We start from the raw sequence: 15137 nt of genomic DNA, 5'->3' as shown, positions 1-15137 counted from the left end.
CAAACCTGAGTAAACAGACATGACACAAGCTAACTTCTGAAAAGGCCCCTCATTCAGAGCCATAATAGAAGTATAAAGTTCACAGATCAGGTAGTGCTCTATTGCAAGGGGTTTTTACAACCCGTTGTTTTGGACTTTTCACCCTGCCCCTCGAGATCAGTTATTAACTTTGGGCTGTATCTCTATATACGGCAGGGCATAAATAGCAATCAGCTTCCACCCCCTGTCTTCTTCCTCTGGTGGAGACATGGGGAAAGGATTCTACATCAGCAAAGCAGTAGCAGTGATTGGTGCGGTGGCAGCCGTCGCCGCTGTGGCCACCATCATAGCCCTGTCTGTGGTTTACTCTCAGGAGAGGTCAAAGAATGAGGTGACAGCTCCCTCCACCGCCGGCCCCCCCACCACCACCGCCTTCCCGTCCACAACCCCCTCCACCCCTAAGGAGCCCTGGGAGCGCTACAGACTCCCTGACACCCTCTCTCCCGTCACCTACAATGTGACCCTGTGGCCTCGGCTGGAGCCCAACGCCAGCGGCCTGTACATCTTCAGCGGACACTCGGCGGTGGTCTTCAGATGCGAGAGGGAAACCGACCTCATCCTCATCCACTCCAACAAGCTGAACCTCACCACCTTCCAGGGACACCACGCCAAGCTGAGCGGCCTGAACGGAGCGGCTGCGCCCAGCCTGAGCAGGACCTGGCTGGAGGGTCCCACCCAGTACCTGGTGGTCCAGCTCAGCGGCAAGCTGCAGGCCGGCCAGTACTACGAGCTCCTCACAGAGTTTGTTGGAGAGCTGGCCGACGACCTGGGAGGATTCTACAGGAGTGAATACATGGAGGATGGAGTGAAAAAGTATCATGTTTTCATTTAATTTTACTTTCTAAGTCTGTCTATCTAAGTTTAGGTACTTTATTTTAGCTTAGTTTACTTGGGTTAAGGTTAAGGTTAAGGTTAAGGTCATGGTTAAGGTTAGTTATTTCACACTGAGGATGTAAACAGAGTACTAGTAGTTGTCTAGTAGTAGTGGTAGAGATAAAAGACCTGGACAGTTTTGCAGGCATGGGGATCCATCCCAGGGTTGAAACCAAACCTTCCCTTTGAGATGAATCAATTCAAGACTGAAGAAAGCACTGTGGAATCCCTTTAGATTGAAAGTAAATCCTGATTCTTCTGTGTGTAATGCATTTAAATGAAACGTGTGGGGTGGGATATGCATGCCATGGATTGTCTGTGAATTCCACTACCTTACCAATTTAGTGAATGAGATTTAGTGTTTTATCCCTTTAAACTAGGTACAGGACATTCCTCTGTTTGGTGCATTCATCTCCATGGATGTACAGCCGTCTCAGTTACTTGTTTGTTTGTCATTTTCTAGCTCAGCTTCAATCTGAGCCTGAAAAACACATAGAAAGAAGAAGTCAAATAAATCAAATCTAAAACAAAAAGGAAGAGTTCCATACCAAAATGCTACAGATACATTTTGAAAGAAAATTGTTGCCTGATGTTCGTTACTCAATATTTAAAAAGCAGATATGATACCACGCGGCAATTTTTTTTCCCTTAATGGCAAAGGCCTTTACAAAATGGTAATCTTCTATAATAACTTTAAAAGAAGGAATCCTTCCTTAAACACTTCACTTCAACATTGTACCTTGCATTCCTGGGTCCATTGTCGTTTGGTGTATTTTTCTTATTCCTGTGGATAACTGGCCAAACATAGATGACGTGATGTCATGTTGAGATATTTCCAGCAGCTAAAATTAAGTTTGGTAGGAGAGAAATATCTTCAGCTATCTAAAATATTATCTGTAATCCACACTCAAGAATCAAAGAGCAAGGGCTTATTTCAAGACTAAACCTTTTTTTTTTAGTAAGGGGTGTGACTCTCACTTTTCCTTGACTGGAAAAACTCTCTTGACACTTTGCTATCACTATCAGTATTGCTCTCTCCACCTGAGAGACTTAATGAGAGACACTAACTGAAGTAAGTAGATAAGGCAGGTTGAAGGAAATGGTACAATTACACAACAACAAGCAAACTAAACACTTAATCGCTAAATAACTCTTGGAATGCACTGAACATCACAGATTGATAATATTTAACAGTGCAAGAGTAATGGAGTTCTCCTTTAACTTGCATTTTATTACTGAAGTCTAGGTCTTAATCTATTCAAATTATGGACATCTCATTTTGTAGTAAAACTCTGCAAATAAGCACAACTAGATAAGAAAATGCAGTCACATACTAACACTTGTGACACATGCTGAGTCCTAACTGTTGGTGTTTGCTCTCGTCAGAGTCGTGGCCACCACTCAGATGCAGCCGACCGACGCCAGGAAAGCCTTCCCCTGCTTCGACGAGCCTGCTATGAAAGCCGTCTTCTTCATGACGCTCATCCACCCCCATGGCACTGTGGCTCTGTCCAACGCCGGGAATAATGGCAAGTTCATGACTCCCGAATGAGATATGAAGGGTTTCCTGGGTTTCCTTCCTAGTAATTATTTTCAAAAACACAGATGATGGATTGTATGCTCAAAAACGATTTAGAGCAGCTTGCGAAATAAGCATCTTAAAGCTGTGCCTGGTAGATTTTTATGGAAAAATACCCCTGTCTCATCAGCCTGAATCACAAAGTGAAACTGTGGTGTCATTTTTAGTCACTAGTTGGAAATTGTCTCCACACGGAAAGTGACAAATCAGTGAAATACAAACAGTCTCCTAAACAGAAGTGAGCAGTGCTTCGTCCAGATCTTTTTCCTCTCTCATCCCTTTGGTATCTTTGGTATAAAGCATCACAGACCGGCCGGGTTGGCAAACAGTCACTTCTCGATGCCTTTTGGAGCCACAGACGTGACCACCAGTCAACATTTTTTCCCATATGGATATGCAGGTGTTCTTGAATAAAGTCAAGTGGTGATCAAACATTTGAAACATTGTAGGCTGCTCCTGAAACCTGGTAATCATGTGCTGTCTTGACAAAGCCCATGTCCAAGCTACAGCACTGCACTCCACACTGAAAACTGCATAGGAAACAAAAGGCATTCTTGAGCAATTCGTAGTCTATAATACTGATGTGCTAGCCATCAAAAAAGCCCCCAATCATTTATATGCCTTGTAGTTTCTCCACAAATAGCTTATTGCAACACCCACTGCTGCTTAATCATTTTCAAATGTTGTAGAAAGAACTGAACAGGGATGTTGTAAAACAAATGACTTGCCAGACCATTATTTACACCATCTGACAGCTGAAAGGGGAACCTAATTTGGTTTTTATCAGTAATTCTTCTCAGAAGTGATCCAAAATTGGGGAAGTAACAGGCATGTAGCGAGCGTGCCGTAAAACATGGGACTTCTACAATAGCTACATGTGTTTAATTTGTATTTTATTATATTTATATAACATGCACTCTAGGTGACCAGCCTGCATGGACTTATAAGATAGTCCAAATAACTTCTCTACTGTAGGCACACAGTGAACCCATTACTGATTGTCTCATTTAGAATAACCCTGCTGCTGTCTTTGTCCCCACACAGAGCCTGTTAACGTCACTATGGAGGGCCACAATGTCATTCAGACAAGCTTTGAACCCACAAAGGTTATGTCCACCTACCTGCTGGCTTTCGTCGTCTGTGAATTTGCACACATCAGCACACCATCAGGGGCAAAAGTTTTGGTAATCCTTCATTACATCCTACTGTCAGCATGCAGAGTACACACTTCATTTTATTATATCTTCTCCACAGCAGGGCAAATAGGGCATTATTGGAATTATGCCAACTCTTGAAAATGATAAATGGGAGTAAAATAGCTTTATAGGACAATATCAGTGTCATTTAGAGTTGTAGCCCATTTACTACTGTCTACGTCTAGTTAACATTTCTCCCAATCATTTTGCAATGCATGCCTTATGTGATAAGATTTTTTTTTAACATTTACTTGTCATTTTTTTGGGTCATTTTTAAAATACAAACTTCACTGTGTCAAACCTAGTTTGAAATTAACTGCTCTCCTTGGGCACAATGAAATAACAATAAAACAAAAGTTCTGACAAGGGGGGCAACAGAAAAGAGAATTTTGCTTGCAGGGATCAATAGATTATTGCATCAATTATCAGCTCTGAGAATGGCAGTTGGTCCTAGTACTAGTGCTACTACTACTACTGCTACTAATGAAAACCAAAGTGAAAACTGCTCAGCCCTGCATCTGTAGAGGAGCAGGGATCAGCAATAAGCCCTGCTCCTCTACAGGGGTATTTCTCAGTCAGTTGTGGTCCCACAGAAGGAACATTATGCTGTGTGTCTATGCTGCCCTCTACTGGACTCAGTTCATGTTTCTGGTCTATCACCACCCTGTCTGTCCCATCTGGTTAAAGCATTGTTCTGTGTCCAGATCAGAATCTGGGCTCGGAGGAAGGCCATAGAGGAGGGCCAGGGAGACTACGCCCTGGAGAAGACTGGACCCATACTGGCCTTCTTTGAGCATTACTACAGCTCCCCCTACCCCCTCACAAAGTCAGGTAGGAAGCACACAGCTCTGCAGTAGGGACTCCTTTACACTGACACTGACAGCAAAGAGAGATGCAACTACTACTACTACTACTACAACTACTACTACTGCTACTACTACTACTACTACTGCTACTACTACTACTACTACTACTACTACTACTACTACTACTACTACTACTACTACTACTACTACTACTACTATAATTACTACTACAACTACTACTACTAGCACTACTAACACTACTGATATTATTTTATATATAATGTATATTAACCATGGGTTTATGAAAATCAAGAACCATTATATATTTTTTGGACACACAAGTTTTCAGCCTGAAAGCAGTGATATACACTGGTGGTTGGGGTCTAAACAGGGATTTAGATTTAAGTTTAGTTCAGAAAAACTTTATTATCCCTCATGGGGAAATTGGATTTGCACAATTTCATTACAATGAACTACAATAAAATTAATACAGCATGATGCACAGATGAACAATTTAGAGCTATGGGAAAATAAAAACCGCCCAACCCTAACACAGACAATACAACAACACACCAACCTAAACTCAGTTTATCCACCTTTTTAAGTTGACATAAATCTTTATGATTTAAATACATGACATATATCATGATGTATGTAGTACCCTCTTTTTTATTTAACACCACATCTCTGGTCTTAAGCACTGTAGGTACCTGTAGTAACCTCTCTAATTGTTTCTAGACCAGATAGCTCTTCCTGACTTCAGCGCTGGAGCCATGGAGAACTGGGGCCTGATCACCTACAGGGAGACGGCCCTGTTATATAATCCTGCCATGTCGTCCAATGGAGACAAGGAGTGGGTGGCAACAGTCATCTCCCATGAGCTCGCTCATATGGTACTATAGCACTAAGGACTAGCAATGATGTGCTGCATCCCATAAAACAATCAATCTTATATAGTAATTTCCTCTCATGTTAAGCCTTAATATGAAATTAAGTGACTTGTTAGAAAGGACATGTTTTGCAGTATGTTGCACTAACACGATGCTATATCCCCCCAGTGGTTTGGAAACCTGGTGACCATGAGGTGGTGGAACGACTTGTGGCTGAACGAGGGCTTCGCCACCTACGTCTCTTATCTTGGAGCCAACTCTGCTGAACCAAGCTGGAATATAGTGAGTTTAGCTCTTTAGCCCTTTCACTCAGGACACTTCTTATAGAAACAGGGAAATGGGGAATGATCACCAGCCACCAGACAAATATGCTTAAAAAATGCCTAAAATGCAAAAATGTAAAGGAACATTTGTCTGTGTCCCTCCAGAGAGACCTGATAGTTCTGAATGAGGTGCATGGTGTGATGGCTGTGGACGCCTTGGCCTCTTCCCACCCCCTGTCATCCAAAGAGGAGGACGTCCAGAAGCCAGAGGACATCAGTCAACTCTTTGACTCCATCACTTATAGCAAGGTACAGTAGAATTGTGGGTAACACTTTAATGGTATGATAGCCTTATTATCTGTAAGATTTTTATGCAATAATACACCTGTTTTATCAGAACAAATCATGAAAGGAGGCTGCTACAGAGAAGACTCCAGGGTCCTCTCTCATTCTCTCACTGTCCTTAATGAAATAATAGTGAAATTACGCTATTTTCCATTTTTGCTGGGGAACCCCCATCAAGGGTACCACAGAATTAAATTACTAATAAATCACTCATCACCATTAGCAGATCGCTGTAGCCCTGTCACATCTGATAAGTCACTAATGTCCTGCTGCTTGTCATTCCAGGGAGCTGCGGTCCTCAGGATGCTGTCAGAGTTCATCACTGAGTCCGTCTTTTCCAAAGGACTCAGTGTGAGTACAGACGCTAGATAAAACGGATGAAACCCATAGATAAAACTCCCAAAGGTTGATATCTAATCTGTAGGTGTGATAAAACTCTTGATAATTCAGCACATAGCATGGCCAGAGTATAACGAATGTGTTGTTTCCTCTGTCTGCAGACGTACTTAGAGCAGTACCAGTATAACAACACAGTCTACACAGACCTTTGGAAGCACCTGCAAATGGTAAGATGGCACCGGACTTTACATTTAACACACCATCCTGTCAGCACGACTGCTTCCTTATCACACAATAGCTTATATAAAAAGAATTGACACCATTTTTGAGTCTGTCCATACAGTGGGTACTGTAAAGGGGACTACCAGTGAATTTCAGTATGAAACTTGATCTCCCTTCATGGCCTGAGGGATTTCTTTCTGTCCTAAGCTGTTATAAACTCTTCAGTGCAGCACCAGAGATCTGTGTGTCGGTTGTATAAGCACACTGGGCTGGAGTGACAGTGATGTAAAGTCAGCTCTTTTATCTTGCATGTAACATAACTTGTTCTTTGCTCTCAGTGTTATGCAGCAGTATAGTTCATTGTTCTTTGAATTTTGCTGAGTCAGCCTCAACAAGCTGTGGGCATTCATCAAGACAGCAGTGCAACTTCATGATTGTTTTGTTCCTTTTAGTTTCAGCACTTTGTGACTTGGTGCCATACAAATACTTACTCTTATTGTTATTGTTTAAACTCTCTAAATTTACACTTTTCACCTCAGGAATTTATTGGACTCTCATATCCAACGTGATTTCCAATGAGATCAACGGTAGAATAAGCTTAAATTCCTAGAACACCAATATTACCTGCAACTACTAGTAAGGAGGTGCAGGGGTCAGAGGTCACAGCACCCAGACAATAGATGGAGCAAATATTCCTGTGAGCCTGTGAGTATGTATTAGTATTGCTGGTAGCAGGGTGGGCCAGGGATCAGAGAGACTGTGGTTGAAGCAGAGGATTTTCCTACAGGGACAATAAACTATCACATTATCATGAGTTGAACGGTCTTCTTGCCAGGCGGTCGATGCTACCACGCCCAGCCTAGAGCTGCCCTGCTCTGTGGAGGACATCATGAACCGCTGGATCCTCCAGATGGGGTTCCCACTTGTCACCATCGACACCCAGACAGGACGCATCACCCAGGACCACTTCCTGCTGGACCCAGACTCAGTAGTGGACAGGCCCTCACCCTTCAAGTAGGAATCCATTTTAGCCAATGACTCGTGTGTAAATGTGGTTGTACTGAACCCTACTATACTGACCTCACCACCTCTCTCTCTGTATGTATGCTGTATGTGTGTACATATGTGCATATGGATGGATGGATGTGTTTCTAGTTATGAGTGGTTTGTCCCTATTCAATGGATGAATACAGAGGGATTTGTGAAGCAGTACTGGCTCCTTAACAAAGAAGGTAGGATTTCATTCAGGCACACTCTCAGAGCAGCTTAAGGATGATAAACATTGTATAAAAAGATCAAGTTTTCTTCTGTTTTTTTTATCTCTATCCCAAACAGATACAAACACAAACATGACCATCGGCGCCGGCGAGTGGCTGCTGGCCAACATAAATACAGCTGGCTTCTACAGAGTCAACTATGACTCTGAAAACTGGGAGCGTCTCCTCACCAAGCTCGGCTCCAGACACCAGGTACAACACCTGCAGCTGGAAATGACACTGCAATACTTTCTACGTGCTTGTAAATTAATATTCAAACTTCCAAACCCAATTTCATGTTCATTTTTCAGGATATCCCAGTGATCAACCGAGCTCAACTCATCGATGACGCTTTTAACCTTGCAAGGTGAGATCATATTTTTATATAAAGCATTATTGTCACATTTTGAAAGATAGATGTTGAGTAATTTCATTGTGTCCTTTTCAGGGCAAAGGTGGTGAACACAACCCTGGCTCTGAGGACGACCAAGTTCCTCATCAGAGAAGTGGAGTACATGCCTTGGCAGACGGCCAGTCGCAATCTGGACTACTTCTTCCTCATGTTTGATCGCAGCGACGTCTATGGACCCATGCAGGTTTGTGAATGATAGTCAACATGCATTATACTTGGTAAATAAAGTGATTCTGATTCCGACCATAAAAAATGTGCTTCTATAAAAAATTATGGAGCAATGCAGTTTGGGTCTTTATGATAAAAACTGTACTGGATAACAGCAATTGGCAGAACAATGCCAAGGCAGTAGAGGAAAGTTAAAAAGGTAATAAAAATAGTACAGGAAACATATAAGGCAATATAAATAAATATTAAACTATTAAAGTGTCTGAAGTACCTATGTGGTGTTGAGCATTAAGTCTGGTGTGATAAATAGCTCCTGTGTAACACTGAGTCCAAGGATATATTTTAGGATATGCACTTTATTTCCATTTTGTAAAGAAAAATTTGTATCTTATGTTCAGTGCTCAATATTTAAGAAATGCTGATTATTACACGATTACTTATGATGTAAGTAAAGGGGTAATGAAAGTTAATAACTTCATTAATATAGAGGAGAATACTTTCATGCCAGTAGTTATTTTCTCAGAGTCTGTGTCACATTGTTCAAATAGTGGATATATCTAACTGAAGAATGTAACTCCTCATGTAACCATTTCTACATCACCTCTTTCTCTTCTCAAAAAGAAACACAAATTAACAAAACGTGTGGCATCTTCATCCTCCAGGCTTACATAAAGAAACAGGTCACCCCTCTTTTTAACTACTTCAAAAATATCACTGTCGACTGGACCAAGATCCCTGATGGACACACTGACCAGTAAGGAACTTAATGTGTTTGCCTGTTTCATTCCTGCCTGCTTTATTCTTATGTAATGCTGTTTTGAATTAATATCTGGCATTTGTAGCATTTATTTTATTGTGCCTTGACAAGTGATTTTTGAAATCCCTCTGTAGAATTCCCATATACCAATATGACCAAAAAAAGTGTAGCCTTTTCAACTCTATAGGCTATAGGTTGGTTATAGTTGTATTATTTATTATTATGATAAACCATAATGGTAAAAAGATCCTTCTAGGCTGATGTGATTCAGTCCTACAAGCCCCTAAGAGCTGAGTCAAATGGTATTTACAATAATTTCTCCAGTTTGTTTTATACACTGACACACACAAAGTTCAGACGAAATCATCTGAAAGTCAAATGAAAGTCTACTTTTCTGTGATTGACAATATAGATGACAGTAAGCCGCAGCGAGCCCCATCTCTGTGGTGCTCCGTGCAGATTAAAACAAAAAGATGAAACTTTAACAATCCCCATGGGGAAACATGGGTAATCTGCCGGTGCAACAGTCGCTCCCCATCCGCTGTCGTGGGCTGAAAACTCATCTTCTCTGATCACATCCCCCTCTCCCATATGTACCTCCTCCATCTTGGAAAAATATCCTCTTATTTCTCTCCCTCTTATTTGTTTCTTTACCTAGCACTTACATTATCATTCTATGGTCACAGGAATATTGTCTGTGCATTGTTACCTTTGACCCTTGACCTCTTTACTACTGTTTCTTGTAATGTTGGTGATCTAGGAATGAAAACTTATTCTACTGTTACACTCATTGTCAGTCACTGTGGATCAGAAACTGTTGACTATCAGTAACTACTGGCTATCAACATCTGTCTCCTTATACCCATAAAACTAAAGCAGTAAGCACTCCAGAGTTCAAATACATCGCTCCAGACATGCTTGGTGTGAACTGGCTCTTACTGTCAGTGTTTTCCTGCCTCTCTGATCGTCTCCTGTGTTGCTGTCCAGGTACAACCAGGTGAATGCTATTTCCATGGCCTGCAGCACTGGAGTGGAAGGCTGCAAGGAGCTGACTACCGGCTGGTTCAGAGCATGGATGAACGACCCCGCTAACAACACGTACGTTCACAGACCACACCCTCCTTCCTTTCTTCCTCCCTTCCGTCTTCCATTCCACCCTTGATTGCTAACTTAGCTCTTTCTATCCTTCCTTCTTCCTTTCTTTTTTCTCCCTTCCCTCCCTTCCCTTTCTATCTTCTTTGCTTCCTTGCATCCTTCTTTCCTTCTTCCATTCCACCCTTGTTTGCTGACTTAGCTCTTTCCTTCCTTCTTCCTTCCTTTCCTCCTTATTTCCTATGAAGGTTTTTAGTGATGAATATGTCACATTTTTCAAATTTTGCTCGATGCATTCCAAGTCTGACTGTGAATGTTGTCCACTGTTTTGTACAATGCATAGTGTTTTCTGTGCTTGCTCTTAAATAAATAGAATCGTATTGTTCAGTATTGTAGGCCTGACTCACATACCATGTGTTCTTTGTGTTATCCAGGATTCAGTGTTTCATAGTGTTCCTCCTTGCCTCCTTCATTATTGGTCTGATGAAGATCTCTATGATTGGAACATCAAATTCTTTTTGCTTTTCTTTGTTATGTTTTAGTGTTTCCTTTTCATTATTTCAGGACGATTCTTTCCTTATTACCTCCCTAATTCCTTCCTTAGCCACTGCTATCATCACTGACTTTTTTCCCATCCTTACCAAGCGCATGTTCTTTGTATCGTCCAGCATCCATCCCAACCTGAGGTCTACAGTGTACTGCAGTGCCATAGCAGCAGGAGGGGTGGACGAGTGGGACTTTGCTTGGTCCATGTACAAGAATGCCACCATAGCTTCGGAGGCTGATAAACTGATGTACAGTCTGTCCTGCGCCAAACAGCCCTGGCTGCTGAACAGGTCAGTAGGTCTGAGACAGGATAACTTTCAACCGCTAAATTCAGCTTGCTCAAATTTCTTTTTTTTATTTAGTTTTTGTCATTGTTATTAGCCTGCATTGACAGAGAGTGGTCACTACTGTTTTTGCTGGTGCCTACTGAGTAAGATTAGCTTAAACTTGGGCTGTTACAGCAGCAAAAGGTGATAGTACACATTTGGCTTTTGGCCTCACTGTGGGTTTGTTTCAGGTATCTGGAATATTGTCTGGATCCAGAGAAGATCCGTAAGCAGGACGCCACCTTCACCATCGTTTACATCGCCAGTAACGCCATCGGCCAGCCTCTAGCTTGGGACTTTGTCCGAGCTAACTGGGACCATATATTCAATGAGTGAGTTTTTCCTGATGGACACAAGTGCACAATTGTGCCATCTGGTGGTGCTGTGTAACTCAATAGCCAGAGCAAGGCACTAATGCTGCCAGGGTTGAGGGTTCTGTTCCCACTCATGCTAAATATCTATGCAGTCATTGAAATGTAAGGAGGTTTGGATCAAAGCATCCTCCAAAACAGCAGATGTTACACAGTCTGGTGTTGTTAATGCATTGATTTAAGAAGAGTCAAAGCCTTTTCACAAGGTATCTTATTTTTGCCTTTTCTTCAGCTATGGCGGTGGATCATTTTCCTTTGGAAGACTAATTGATGGAGTGACCAAACGTTTCTCCACTGAATTTGAGTACAAACAGGTACAGCTCCTCTTATATTTGTTGTTTTTAAGGTAGCAACAGTTGATGATGATGATGATGATGATGATGATGATGACGACAAAGACAACAATACTGGGGTTTCATCCTGGTATATGCTAGTATATCCACGTATATACTGGTATATTCTGGTATACTATGGTATATCCTGGTATATACTGATATATGCTGGTGTATACCGTATTAGTATATTCTGGTAAACTGGTAAATCACATATATCAGAATTTACCATATATTCAATGAGTGAGTATATATTGCATATATACAGTATTAAATCTAATTCATTTTTCATGCTGTTCCGCTCCAGCTGCAGCAGTTCAAAGAGGACCATGCAGCAGGAGGGTTTGGCTCGGCTGCCGCGGCTCTGGATCAGGCTCTGGAGAGAACCAAGGCCAACATGAACTGGGTGGCCATGAACCAGGAACAGGTCCTCAAATGGTTCACTGACGAGGCTGCTTCTCCAGTATAATAAGCCAAATAACACTGCCCTGTCCAATACACAGTTGAAAGTTTTTAAATGTAGTTTTCTATCATGCAAATGTTCTCTATGACTACTAATTTTTTTCTCCAGCTGAAACCAAATGTTTATAGAGATATAAATATTATGAATGTGATGTTTATGAAGTTGGAGGATTTGTTTTTTAAACTGTAAAGTTGCGGTAAAGCCTTTTATGGATAAAGTTTATTTGATACCAATATCTTCTTTTGTATGTTCATGTGTTAGATATGTACCGTCAAACCCTGACTAATTTAGAAGAATTAGAAAACTGCAATGTTAAGACTGGAACTATCTGTTTTCTAGATTCCAGTAATGTCAGCCCAGTCTCTGATTCAGCTGTGTCCAGGGCCAAATGGATATCATGAGGTTTCCTGCAGCGTCTCAACCGCTAACAGTGTGTACTCAGGGCAGAGAGAAAAGGTGCCAATTAACTGGTCCCAGTTCAGCTGCCAGTTAGCCCAGCAGGGGTCTTTCCTTAAACACTTTAGAGTGGATGCGTTCTCTGTTTAGCACCCCAGTGTTTGTCTAAGCTAAGCTCTGTCTCTGCTGGGCTTCAGACTCAGAATGAAGAAGAGGACTGAGCCAGGCACCAAGTCAGCCTGGATTCATTTGCTTCATTTTCTAAACTTTTTGTTATCACAGAAGTAGAAAACTGACAATATATCCATCTGAATTCAAAATAAATAGAGTAAGAATAATAGGGTACAAAAAAAACGTAAGGGCGGTTATGATAAATAATGAATTTTATTCTCCGTACTCTTCACATTGTGAAAACCCAATAAATATACAATTATTTACAGTAAAAAAAAACATACAAAAAATATATATTTTGTTTAAAATAACAAAAAAGTTTTGTCCTTATCCTTCGTCAGAGGTCATTGTTGCAATGAAAGTGGATAAGCAGATAGAGTCAGTTGATAGCGGCCATGTCTCAGCACTGTCCAGAGAAGGCAGCATGTTGTAGCTGCTGCTGTGGCGTCCAGTACTGCTGGTTGGTGAAGCAAACTCCACTAGAAACCTGACAAGAGATAGACAACAGATGCTGAGTTACTGACATTGTTCATTCAACGAAAAAAAAGAAAAAAAAACACATTTCATGGTATCGATATACTTTACAATAGCTTTATCACTGGGTATTCACATGTGGAATAAACTATGGACAATTATTGTAAGTAAATGAAAAGTTTGTAAATGAAAAGTAAATAAAAAAGCCATTGTAAAGTTAAGGGTTACAGTACATCTCTGATGGAAAAGCCACTATTAAATGTTTAAAAAGTCATTGAATTGAGACCATGGATATGAACATACCTGGTATGAGTGCTGCAGAGAGGACAGCTGGGGTGTGAAGGCCTGCTCCAGTGAGTCCATGGCATCATAGCCTGGTTCCTGTGGGCTGTAGCTGGCGGCCGGCTGACCCAGGATCTGGCTGAGGGTTTGGGGCTGCTCCACGAAGCCCGGGGATCTCCTCTGCTCCAGCGCCTCCTCGCTGAGGCCCAGCTGGGCCGACAGGTAGGAGATGTAACGGATGGTGAGGCGCAGCGTCTCGATCTTGGTCAGGGTCTGTCCGGCCGGGGCCACGGAGGGCGGGAGGTAGGTCCTGAGGTGATGCATAGCCTTGGTCAGGTCCCTCATCCTCAGCTTCTCCCTCTCGCTGGCTGTCTGCCGCTTCTTACCCGGATACCTGGACCTGGGTTTCTTGGCGGTGCCGGTGGTGGAAGAGCCGGCTGTGGAGGATCCGGGGCAGGGCAGAGCCTGCGCTGTGCTCTGAGGTGCTGCTGGGCTGCTGAAGATGAAACAGTCCAAGGCGTCCTGTTCATTTCCACCGGCCTGGAGGGAGGTAGGGGAGAAGCAGAAGGAGTCCACGGAGGAGGTGGGAGACAGGCTGCTGCCGGCGCTGAAGTAACCGGGGTCTGAGGCCGGATCGTAGGCAAGGGGATCGTAAGGCTTCTCCAGCAAGGAGTCGCAGTCAAACAGGAAAGAGCTGTGGTTCCCCTGGAGCTGGAGAGGAGAGCTGTAGGACATCTCCATAGCTGCTGCTGAAGAGAGAAGCAGGAGTAGCAGTAAAAGTAGTAGTAGTCGTTGCAGTTGTAGCTTCTTCCCTGAGCAGTGAGTTGTCAGTGTGTTGCTGGTAAGGCAGGCAGAGGATAGTGAGGAGGACCAGGGAGGCTGCTCCATATATGTGGTGGGAGGTGTGAGGTTGCACCTCCAGTAGCCACCTCTGGCCCTGAGAAGCTCTGGGAGCAGGCCTGACACCCAGGCCAGGGGGTCCATGGGAAACAGGCCTGCTCCAGGATAAGGTGTGACCTGGCAGCTAGCACAGGCATCATAAACTAGACAGATTCACACTATGCAACTCTAGCATGGGAACATAAGCATGTTTGGGACAGGGACTCGACCTGGGTCACAGGTCTGTCTCTAGGCCTGGCTAATGGACAGGCATGAATTGTATTAGAAATGTAGAGGATGGTTGGCTGGGATCAGGAGCAGCTAAATAATTTGTTCCCTAAAAAAAATCCTGTAACTATAAACTTAACTACAGTTGGGATGGATGAATCTCTTTGTTTATCCTGTCTCAAACAATCACCTATTTAAAAGACACAGAGCCTCACAATTTCACATTTCCTGGTTATGAACAGTTTTTTCTCCATCCCAGAGACCGTCCCAGGTTCGATCAAATACAATAGTCAATGCTTCACCCATATTTCCTGATGAAGTGTCCTTGAGCAGGCCACTGACCCGTACATACTCACTAAGTGTATGAGCATCAGATAAATGTTAAATCTTATGGATGACACAACTTTACTCGCACCATCCGTGGCCACTTTA

The 15137-nt window shown here is 42.6% G+C and overlaps 2 protein-coding genes across 2 annotated transcripts; one reads left to right on the top strand and one right to left on the bottom strand.

Annotated features, from left to right (window-relative positions):
- The first annotated feature begins 247 nt into the window (after positions 1 to 247).
- Positions 248 to 12892, top strand: LOC139650488 (aminopeptidase Ey-like). Its single transcript, XM_071527176.1, has 21 exons — positions 248 to 852; positions 2299 to 2441; positions 3536 to 3675; positions 4392 to 4518; positions 5232 to 5386; positions 5552 to 5665; positions 5812 to 5955; positions 6277 to 6342; positions 6492 to 6557; positions 7388 to 7566; positions 7708 to 7784; positions 7888 to 8021; positions 8120 to 8175; positions 8257 to 8404; positions 9051 to 9142; positions 10133 to 10243; positions 10906 to 11073; positions 11301 to 11441; positions 11713 to 11794; positions 12120 to 12275; positions 12869 to 12892. Exons 1-21 carry the CDS (start codon positions 248 to 250, stop codon positions 12890 to 12892), a joined length of 2928 nt encoding a protein of 975 aa, XP_071383277.1.
- Positions 12893 to 13242: 350 nt separating this feature from the next.
- Positions 13243 to 14339, bottom strand: LOC139650486 (mesogenin-1-like). The gene is made up of 2 exons (XM_071527175.1): positions 13620 to 14339; positions 13243 to 13329 (listed from the first exon to the last, which is right to left on the bottom strand). The coding sequence occupies exons 1-2, from the start codon at positions 14337 to 14339 to the stop codon at positions 13243 to 13245; spliced, it is 807 nt and encodes a 268-aa protein (XP_071383276.1).
- Positions 14340 to 15137: the final 798 nt, after the last annotated feature.

This window comes from Centroberyx affinis, unplaced genomic scaffold (assembly GCF_046629955.1).
Source record: "Centroberyx affinis isolate AG114_WGS23_722 - 3 ecotype Tasmania unplaced genomic scaffold, CSIRO-AGI_Caff_v1 ptg001496l_1, whole genome shotgun sequence".
Lineage (NCBI taxonomy): Eukaryota > Metazoa > Chordata > Actinopteri > Beryciformes > Berycidae > Centroberyx > Centroberyx affinis.
The sequence above is the reverse complement of the archived record's forward strand: the minus strand, read 5'-3'. Positions and strand labels throughout refer to the sequence as shown.